Source organism: Triticum dicoccoides, chromosome 2A (genome assembly GCF_002162155.2).
Source record: "Triticum dicoccoides isolate Atlit2015 ecotype Zavitan chromosome 2A, WEW_v2.0, whole genome shotgun sequence".
Taxonomy (NCBI): Eukaryota; Viridiplantae; Streptophyta; class Magnoliopsida; order Poales; family Poaceae; genus Triticum; species Triticum dicoccoides.
The window spans coordinates 99649066-99660386 of NC_041382.1; the positions used below are offsets into that span (position 1 = coordinate 99649066).

General features: G+C 44.2%; 2 protein-coding genes across 2 annotated transcripts; one reads left to right on the forward strand and one right to left on the reverse strand.

The window, feature by feature from the left end:
* Nucleotides 1-3835: 3835 nt before the first annotated feature.
* LOC119353611 (10 kDa chaperonin, mitochondrial-like) lies at nt 3836-6226 on the reverse strand. The gene is made up of 3 exons (XM_037620231.1): nt 6005-6226; nt 4830-4972; nt 3836-4178 (listed from the first exon to the last, which is right to left on the reverse strand). Exons 1-3 carry the CDS (start codon nt 6113-6115, stop codon nt 4130-4132), a joined length of 303 nt encoding a protein of 100 aa, XP_037476128.1. The 5' UTR covers nt 6116-6226; the 3' UTR covers nt 3836-4129.
* A 158-nt stretch (nt 6227-6384) lies between these two features.
* LOC119353610 (protein N-terminal and lysine N-methyltransferase efm7-like) lies at nt 6385-10769 on the forward strand. Its single transcript, XM_037620230.1, has 8 exons — nt 6385-6590; nt 6688-6755; nt 8010-8129; nt 8202-8275; nt 8685-8736; nt 8842-8943; nt 9058-9166; nt 10282-10769. The coding sequence occupies exons 1-8, from the start codon at nt 6502-6504 to the stop codon at nt 10400-10402; spliced, it is 735 nt and encodes a 244-aa protein (XP_037476127.1). The 5' UTR covers nt 6385-6501; the 3' UTR covers nt 10403-10769.
* Nucleotides 10770-11321: the final 552 nt, after the last annotated feature.

The following is an 11321-nucleotide window of genomic DNA, read 5'->3' on the forward strand; positions in this document are numbered from 1 at the left end:
TTATCATGAACAAGGAAATATAATAATAATGCTTTTATTATTGCCTCTAGGGCATATTCCAACAAACGGTACGATGTGGAAAGGGTATTCTAAGTGCTTCAAAGTCAGCTTGTTTCATGTAACTCCAACAATGTCAAAACTAGCACTTTGCCAGCTGATGACATGTTGTGTAATCTTGAACACCATGATTGTGGAGAATGCAGGCGAAGGCAACCCTATGCATGATTTAGAGAACCCCAAGTTCATGCAAATATGTGAATTTATGCAGATTTTATGTTTCAACTATGATTTATTGTATGAATACATTTTATGCTTGAACCACATTTTTATGTGCGATTTCCCTCCTTCTGTAAGGAATATCGTAACCTTTAATTATATGTGGGATATATCAATTGTTTCACACATCCAAGAATACACATGAACAGAGAGTAAGCTGAACCAACCAGCGGAGCGTATCAGATTCATAGATTTGCACATACACATGGTCTATGCTAGAGCAAAACAGGGCACTAATGCATCAATGAATCCACCATTATAATAATCCAAATAACGCAAGGCTTAGCAGCCAGGGAAGTAATTTGACGAAAATTAAGGCAACACTTCAGCTGCAAGTTTACTGAACTACATCATGACAGAAAGTTTGGCAACAATCATATAAGCTCATGATGTTCGAGGTAAAAATCATATCAGATGGTAGAAATTGCAAAAGAATATATATGTGAGTATGTTTCTTACATATTGAAACCAAGAGTTAAAAACGTTGAAATGAATACACACACACACACACGCACACACACACGTCGTGTATAAGTGTGGAGCATAACACATTGAAAAGCTAATGACTTCAATTGCATTTTCTCTCAACAATGTTAGCATTATGTGGGTATCTCCTAAATTTCACAGCCTTATTTTTGCATGCACTACGGTTAAAAGTTTATGCATGCGTTGTGTGGATAATTTGGAAGGAGGACTATGTGGAAAATTTGGAATTTTCACAAATGGATTTAACTTTGAAGGCAAGGAACCATCTATTACTCACGTTCCAAGGTGTGAAGTGGGAGAGAGGGGATGTGGTGATTAAGGTTTTGATGACTAATGCTATATAAGGAGGCCCCACAACTTCTCCCATCGCCTAATACATAAGAGCATCTACAACTATACCCCTCAGAATCCCGCCTCCCTAATACGTCCTGGCAGACGACCTATTCACTGTCGGTGACAAAATTGCCGCCCAACCGGACACCTTAAACCGTCAACATAAGTTTGGGCTGTCCGGCACCCCTCCAACCCATATCTGTGGCGGATTGGATACAGGGACGCTCGGGCGTGTCCGCCACGTTGTACTCACAGGAGGGATCTATCTCAAATCTCTTCAGGTCACCCCTAACCTAGCCCAACTTGCCCTATTCCTCTCTTATTTTCTGCCTCGTCCACACAACCGCTACCATAGCTCCGCCGCCACCCTAGCTCCGTCGTCAGCCCCAACCGACAACACCGTCATCCATGTCGCCACTGGACGCTGCCCTGATACGTCCAACTCCTCCCGGCATACACCTCGCACTCTATGTGGTCGATGAAATGTCTGAGTAATTTTTTTATTTTGCTCATTTGTAGGCAAACAATGGATTCGTCTGATGAGTATTGGAACAAGGACCTTGTATAATTTATATATAAAGGGTTCATTGATTTGTCAGATTCGAACGACAAAAATGTTGGAATGATGATGAGCATCCATAATGAATTGGAGAAGCAATAGGAGAATGTCCTGAACTTCAAGGGTTCGATAAACGGCAGGATAGTTGTTCCTTGAGATAGGATTACTGGTGCAAAGCTTCTCTACAAGGACAACTTCACACCGGATCTAACATACCATGATGAAGGTTTTTTTTGGCGTCGCTACCGGATGAGCAGAGTTTGTTCATACGCGTAGTGAATGTCGTGGAGGAGGTTGATGACTACTTCAAGCTGAAGAAAGATTGTTGTGAACAACTTTTCTTCTCTCATCTGCAAAATTGCACAACTGCTCTCAGGATGCTCGATTATGATAAAGCCGCAAATGCCATCGATGTTGAAATCCAGATGGGAGAGACAACATGCATGCATCATGGTGAAAGTGTTTGTACCAAAGAGCATCAAGTGGATCCCGGTATGCTTTGTCAAGGGCGTCTGCTACAAATAAGTCGGATGATTTCTCTAAGAAATCATCTGCCTATTCAGCCGTTGGATCAGGGTGTTGGCTGTCGTTGGATCACAATAGGTAGCAGCGAGCACATCAGCTTCAACCCAACGCCACTGCAGCCTCGCGCGAAGCTCCAATGAAGCACCGATGGCGTCCGATGAGTTCCAACGCGGCACCAACGCTCCGGTGAAGTTCCATTGCAACTCTGGTTGTGCTCCATTGCAGCCTCGGCGGAGCTCCAACGCAGCACCGACGCTCCGACAAAGCTCCACTACAACTCCGGCCGAGCTTCATTGCAGCCCTGGCAAAGCTCCGACGGCTCTGACAGAGCTCCATTGCAACTCCAGTCGAGCTTCATTGCAGCCCTGGCAAAGCTCCGACGGCTCCGACAACACTCCATTGCAACTCCAACCGAGCTCCATTGCAGCTGCGGCGGAGCTCCAACGCAGCGCCGCCGCCTCCGGCGAAGCTCCCTTTTCCGTGTTGCTCTGCAGCAAGCGTCGCCGCAACGACCGGCCGGCTTGCCGCCGATAGGCTCCTCTGCAACAGCAGCGAGGTCACGCTGATTTGAAGAAGAAAAACGTGACGCTCCTCGTGAAAAGCACCGATGGGCATCTCTTCCTTTGCAAAACAGGTCGCCATGGAGTTTCCTGCAGCAATTAGCGCCGGCGAGGAGTGGTGGCCGGCCGGGCAACAGCCCAGGGAGGAGAGGGCGCTGGGGAGAGAGAGAGGAAAGGGGTGGGGGGAGAGAGCGCGCTAGTGCGGAGGGGATTAGCGAGAGACGACGAGATGGGAACAATCGAGAAGATAAGGCTTCATCGGTCCCGCAAGGGACACGTGGCAAGAGAGGGAAGGGACTTAAGCGGCGAGAAAATCATCCGCCTGATTTTAAGCGTTTTCCTTTGTCAAGTCGATTGCGTGCATTCATAATGAAAGAATTGATCGAAAGGTTTACGCAAGTAGTATTAAGGTCACACCAAAAAGAACATTGTCATACCTAAAGTAGTGGCATTGAAGAACTTGTGAATTTTACATGTTTTTTTTGGCATGTTTGGCTCTAACGATGATATCAATGTACTTTATTCAAGAGACTTTGTGATGGTAGCACAAGTATAAAATATGATACTACCTTATTAATAGCATCTTATTCTCGGTGGATGATATTTATGAAGACTATATCCAGCCACAAGGTAACAAACAATGTCTCTCTTCACAAATAAGACGGTACGATGTGAAAAGGGTATTCTAAGTGCTTCAAAGTCAGCTTGTTTCGTGTAACTTCAATAATGTGAAAACTAACACTTTGCCAGCTGATGACATGTTGTGTAATCTTGAACACCATGATTGTGGAGAATGGAGGCAAAGGCAACCCTATGCATGATTTAGAGAACCCCAAGTTCATGCCAATATGTGAATTTATGCAACTTTTATGTTTCAACTATGATTTTGCTGCGTATGAATACATTTTATGCTTGAACCACGTTTTTATGTGCAATTTCCCTCCTTCTGTAAGGAATATCGTAACCTTTAATTATATGTGGGATATACCAACTGTTTCACACATCCAACAATACACATGAACAGAGAGTAAGCTGAACCAACCAGCGGAGCGTATCAGATTCATAGATTTGCACATACACATGGTCTACGCTAGAGTAAAACAGGGCACCAATGCATCAATGAACCCACTATTATAATAATCCAAATAACGCAAGGCTTAGCAGCCAGGGAAGTAATTTGACGAAAATTAAGGCAGCACTTCAGCTGCAAGTTTACTGAACTGCATCACGACAGAAAGTCTGGCAACAATCATATAAGTTCATGATGTTCGAGGTAAAAATCTATCATCACACCATAAAAGAGAGTTCTACTTCAGGTTTATCCGATAACATGGAAACTCTAACATCCTCTCCTGCATTAAAGAAGCTGATGACTTCCGCACCATCTGAATCACTCGTGGAGGGTGCCCAGAATGTCATCGTCTCTGTAGAGGAGGTACCTGAAAAGTTTCAGGTGCATTAGAAAAGGCAGAAAAAACTGATAATATAGGAGGTAGGAGCAATGGTATCTGTCTTCTCATAAAGTTTGGAAAACCATGCCACCAGAATGACCGATGGGTAAAAATAGAACATTGTCACCCAAACGAGCATGTGAAAAGTGGCGTATTAGTAGAAAGAGCTATTACCATCTTTAGCAATAGCAGGAGTTTCAAATCACACAGTTAGATATTAGCACTTCCCAAGTAACACATCTGCCATCCAACTACGTAATATAATTATCCAAGTTAAGGCAAAATGGCTTGACGTAGCAACACAGACCGTGTGAAAGATTTTAGTACCAACTACCAAGTGGCTGTGGCAGCATTTGAATGAAGCATGTCAGGTTGTACAGTTACTGATATACTGCAATTCGCAGTTCAAAAATCGCTCACATGTTACAACTTGTGTCCCAATAGAATTCATTATCCTAAGTTGATGGATGGAATAATCAAATAATGAAAAGGTATGGAAACAATTGTTTCTACAAGTGACAGAAATGTGCAGTATACTTCAGAATTAGGATTTTGCACATTGATTTGTATCACACGCATCAAGAAAAACATAAAAACAACACCAACAGAAGTAATACGATTGTGAAATGAGTAACATACTCTTTCTCAGGAGCAAGCTTGACTTCAAGACCACCATACTCAGGCAGGAGCACATGGTCACCTTCCTTGAGAGCAACAGGGATCAGCTTCCCTTCCTTGTCACGGCTGCCAGGGCCAACAGCTATGACCTTACCAGAGTTCAGCTGGATTCACAGAACATTCTCAAGTCATGAACTGATTTGACAGTCAAATCATCAAAGACAACCCTGAACTAATGACGGAACCTTTTCTCAAAGATAATGTGGAATCAGTCGAGGGCACTACTAATAAGAGTAATCAGTCAAGAACCACACAATTATGTGCACAAATAATAGGACTGATCAGTCAGGAACCAGTCAGTTAACTCCAATACTAATAGGAGTGATTTGACATGAACTGACCAGTTTAAGTGGACTGATAGGACTAGGAGACAGAACTACAGCAAAACTAGCAAATCTAGTAGCATGACAAATGTGAAAATGCAATATTGGTGGTAAAAATAAATTCTGTGGAAGCAGAACTGATGGCATCTAAACCAATCAAACTACAGTTGCTTAAACCAGATAATTCTAGCTAACAACCTGCAATACACAATGCGAATCTGAATGAGCAAGTCTAGCCACACCCCCATCTGAACGAGTTCCACAAGAAAACAATTTGCAAAGCACACAACTACGCATCTCTCTACCGAACAAGTAACGACATCAGAATCATAGGCAATCTCCACAGGAACAGACAGCCCACATGTTCACAACTACCCCGTATGAACTATTGATGAACCCTGTTCTCAAAGCTAATGACATAATGTGACATCATTAACGTGCACCTGATAGCACTATGGGACAGAACTATTGTACAACTACAGCTAGCAGTCTAGCAGCACGCCAAATTCGAAAAGTGGAACATTGGTAAAAACCGATTCTTTGTGCAATCGCGCAGATGGATGTCAACTTGACCAATCGAATCCCAATTTCTTAAATTAGACCATTCTACTAGCTTAGAATCTACCAACAAGAAGCAAATCTGAACCCCCAACTGAACGAATAACACAATAAGAACAACTTGCAACCTAAACGACCACCGCCCGCCCAAGATCTAAGCAGCCCCCGCACGGGATCCACGCATATGAGCAAGAAGCAACATCTACCAGCAGCGGCGGCAGCACCAAAGGGGGAGGCGAGAACGGCGGGTCGTACCTGCTTGGAGGTCTCCGGGAGGAGGATGCCGCCGGCGCTCTTCTTGGGCTGCACCACCTTCTCCACCAGCACCCGGTTGAAGGACGGGATCAGACGCCGAATCGCCGCCATCGCCGCCGCCGACGAGATCAGACGCCGCCGCTCTTCTCCTTCTCCTTCTTGGGAAACAAGCAAGAAAAGAGAACGAGACGCTTCCACACTCTTCGCTTTTCGCCTCCCGGGGATGGTGGGGTTTAGGGTTTTATGAGGGGCGGCGCGGTCGCGGGCGCGGTGGAATGACCGTCCTGCCCCTGCCAGCCCTAGAATGTTCCCGCCCGTGGGCCGGACCCAGCTGCTTGGTGCCTACTCCGGCCCAGTTAAGGCCCGTTACCGTAGGCTCGAGCCCACAAGGCGACCGAGGGTCCAATCCAACGCGCCGCCGCGAACTCCACTTCCAATTTCTGCTAACCTGCTGCTGCGGTCGCCGGCGGCGAGGAGGAGGAGGAAGGGGCTGAGAGATGGCGGGCGCCGGCGGCACGAGGGAGCGGGAGGAGGAAGAGGAGGACGACTTCGTCTGCCTGGATCCCTCCTTCTTCATGAACCGCAAGTAGGGGTTTGCTCTCTGTCCATCCTCTCGGTTGCAGCCTTTCCCGGTGAGCTGGGTCGAAAGCTTTTGTGCTAATTTCGTTGCTGGATTTGGGCAGCTACGAGATGAAGACCTTCACCTACGGCTCCCAGGAGCTCCAGCTCCTCTGCCTCAGCTCCGCCTGCAGTTAGTGCCCCTGCCCTTAGCTTCTTCCTTGCCAATGTTGCAAATTACTCATCGCTAGCTAAGCGGGGCAGTTCGATAAGCCTGTTGGGATGGTGAATTGGCAACGTGTGGGTCTTGCTACTAGCTCGTTCTGTGTAAAATCTACTAGGAGCAGGGACAAGCGTGGAGGTTTCTTAGTTCAGAGCAGAAGAGGGGATGGTTGGTTCTTGGTTGAACTTGAACATTTTGTGCTACTCAAGTTAGTTACATGTAGTAGCCCTAAATAATGCTACGTGTTATGTTCAAGTTCAACCCAACTTGAGTAGCCCTAACCTTGACCGTCGAGTACCAATATTTTTGTGTCGACAATAATAGGCTGTTCAATCCAGCACTCACGTAGTAGCCCTAAATAATGCTCAGTGTTATGTTCTATTACATGTTGTTTCATTTTGGTCAGTGAATTGCTGCACGTATGCTTCAGGCACTGGCAGTCTGTTCTATACTTGTTTACTCGATGAGGTGCTGATCACAATTTTAGTGTTCGCCGCCTCGACACATTCCCCGGCATCGTCCCAATAACAGCCGTACCAATTGTAAATGCCTGGTTTCTGGTTGTGCAGTTACAGCTTAGGTAAAATGTTAAATCTGTCGAACATGGAAATACGTCTGTGGCATGTGGTTTCTGCATTGTCTTCTTGTTGTCTGTGTATGTAGCAAATACGGGTTTTCATTATACAATCATGTGGCTTTAGGACCACTTTTACCTTGTCTTGTTTGGGGACCCTTACACTGAGACAGTTCCATTCTAGTGCGTGAGGACGTCAAAAGACCCATTTATCACATGATCAAACTTATGAAGGGTCACATTCACATTTGCTGTCACTAGGCGAGGCGACTCTTACCCTTGCTTCGTTCTGTCCTTTCTATGAAGGATCAAATCTCTGTCACTGTATATTCCTTCGTTCTGTCCTTTGTATCTACTTCTACAGCCAGAGGCATGTACACAAATTTTCTTAACAAAGGAATTCTCATTTAAGTGGTCACAGTGCTATCCAGTGTCCAACAGCTGAAAAATAAATAGATCTGACCATGCTAAATTCAAGTTGTGTTGCATCCGTGCAGTGAGATATATGGATAGTCTTATTTAAGTCTCATGGTTAGCACACTACCTTATCTGGCTGGATTTAGGTACAGGCATGATGCCACCCCATATTACAGAGTGCCAGATGTTTTTTATTTGCTTAGCACTAACAAACATTCCAATATGTGGTGCAGCTGATTATGATCTTACTGGACAATTAGTGTGGCCAGGTGCTGTTCTGATGAACACGTACCTATCTGAACACCCTGAGACTGTGAAGGGGCGTTCACTAATTGAGTTAGGATCTGGGATCGGTGAGAGAATTCTCTATCACATTCACTTCAAATTGTGATCTTACAAACATTGACACTGTTGTGACTTGCTAGGCATTACCGGCATATTGTGCAGCCGTGTCTGCAAAGAGGTGGTATTGACTGATCACAATGATGAAGTTCTAGAGGCAAGATTTAAACCTTCAGAATCTTCCAGTTAGACATTTTATAGAATGATTTTGAGACTTTCACATGGTTTTAAGATATCGAATTAATTTTTATACGTAGCAATTTGTGTATATGAATTGGATTTATAGGCATCAACATTTTTCAGTCTATGTGTCAGTCAACAATCATCCAGTGTACTGTTATATCTTCAAATGCTAGACCTAGAAATCAAATTCATCGATCATTAATGATGCAGCCATTGCATTGCATTTATATTTTCAGTCTGTCCGGCAACAATCATACAATGTACTGCTATATCTTCAAATGCTAGAACTAGAAATCGACTTCATTGATCATAAATGATGCATGCATTTGCACATGCCACACTTGGATCTTTCCTTGGACATAAGCCTTACATCTATTTCACAGATTATAAAGAAAAATATAGAGATGCAGTCATGTTCTGGCAATGCGGATGCAGGTTACCACTTTGTAATTTCCAGCTTATTACTATGTTTCATTGCTCTGATATTAGTTGAAATAAAACTATACATAAATTGGATCTGAACTGATACTTTTGTTGCAGTGTTGACTGCTGAGAAGCTAGAATGGGGAAATCATGATCATCTAAGCAATATCATTGAAAAACATCCTGTTGGATTTGATCTCATTCTTGGAGCCGATATCTATATCCTTCTAACTTTTCTATGCCCCTGTGGTTATTTTCAGTTCTGATCCCTTTTTTCTCTATTCCTTATGCATATATCAATTGCTGCATTTCGTGGACCTTGACTCGCAGAAAGCTTCCAGCAAGCTAGCATTCCATGTCTCTTTGATACTGTAGAGAAGCTTCTTCGTATGCAGGCCAATAAATGTAGATTTATACTGGCTTATGTATCACGAACCAAAGTGTATGTACTTTTCCGACTCATTATCTATGTATTTTGTTCAACTCATTATCTTGTCCAAGACATATATAAGTAGAATTCTGAATACTTTCTAGAAAAAAGGTGCAGATAAATGCGCCCATCATGATGTGCCAATTGCACTAAGGAATTGCTGACATTATAGTTGATTATCACATTATATTCACATTTTAGTTCTCCTTGCTTTATCCGTCAAGAGTAACTACTCGCCTGGTTCTTGGATCATTATGCTGCATTGACTAATCTGTATATTTTGGGTTCATCCATACGAGTGTATGATATGCCATTTTAAATATCTTTGCTTAAAAGGTAGATGAGGCACTCATGGATAAAATTGCCTAAATATACATTATTGGTCAGATTAGAAGGTCCTAAGAAGTACTTACAATGGCTCCAGAAAACCAAAACATTGCATATGCTAATGAGCGCTGATCCTTAAGTCTAAAATGCACACAATGTGATGCACTCGTACATAAAGATAAGAGATTTGCTGAAAACTGTAAATGTATTTATGTAGAGCTACAGAACCTCTGCCGGTTTGCGGACAAGCAAAGTGTCATGTTGCCCATTCCTTTATCAGTTTGTCGCTTGTTTGAGATACACTGCACCTGCTAGTTCATTTTCCTTGTGCAAAAATGATTCTCCAAATGCGTTCCTGAGCATATAGAATGTACGGGCTGGCTCGGAGTAGTTTAGATTATCATTTACTGACAGCTACAATTGGTAGCATACTGACATGTACTTGGTATGGTCAGAGTGTCCTGCTACTAAAGCTTGCAATACAAGAGCAACTGTTAACAACAAATGGTCTATTTTTTTCTGAGATATTATGCCCGGTTATCCCAGCTTTGTCCTTCGTACTTGTGTAAAGATTTTTGCAAGGTCGTCATAACTGGTACAAGTGAGATCTTAGAGCTACCGTGACACTTTAATAGGCCACTTATGTCTGCTTCAAATTTTTTTGTCTCATTATGTTCTCCAACTAACTTTCTTTCTTTATCCTATTATTTTACGCCAATTCCAGTATTAATGCATATTTTTTTTAGATGATGATGTGTATATTCTCTTAACTAAGATGCTTGTCTTCTCTATATGACCAGCATGGACGCACTGGTACTGAAGGAAGCTGAAAAACGTGGAATGCTTGTCGAGGAAGTGGACGGGACAAGAACAACCATCACAGATCTCGAAGGCGTCATATTCGACATCACCCTCAAATGACGCCTCCGATGGAATGCTTGGGTGACAATTCCATCAGACAGGAACAAGATGGGGAGCCTCCTCCCATCAGGAAAGCCAATGTTACCGCCTTCATGATCTGCTGAGCTGGCCCTGAACATGATGTGGTCTCTAGTCCGCATCTCTCCACTCCATGGGAGAAAACAGTTGCACAACACCAGCATCAGTCCTGATATGGCGCTGATTGATTCAGCGTAACTTTTAAATGATTCGTCGGTCGTGACCCCTTTCGCTAAATCAAGAAGCGATTCGGGGTCACGAGCATCGCATCGCCGTCACAGCTTTTTTTCCTAGACCGTCTATGAAGTACCAATGAGATGACCAGGCACTGATGAAGGCCCTTGATCGAGATGATTCAGTGAAGGAGGAGCTGCCAGAAGCAGTTGCATCATATAAACCTGACTACTTGAGAGGTGCTTGCTTGCAGGGCCTGAAGATGCTCTGGACCGCCATGGGCTCGTGCTTGGCGCCACCTAGGTAAGCACCAAAACCCACACTGAATGAATCAATGAATCTTCATCATCCCATTCCTGCATTGCCCTGCGACGCTCCCATGCCAAGTTGCCGATGCATGCGATGCGGGTCCAAAATTCTTGGTTGTTCTTTAGCCTGTTCCTCGCCCTCGCCACGTAGCGAATCTCGCCGCGACAACTCGTCAAGGCCTGCCCTAGTCAGCAGAGCAGGACCTGTCACGGAGGCAAACCGACGCGTCGTCGGCGGCTTTGCCTTCCTTCTTCTGGCTCGGAATCAGCCCGAGATTTGGAGCCATCGCCAACGCTGATGCTGCCAAGAAGTGAAGAGGTCACGAAACTGTGCCGGGTCCTGTTGCTAACGCTGATGCGTTGCACTGGGCCAGCCTTCCGCTATGATCCGAAGCCTGAATGAACCGGTCTGCTTCTGA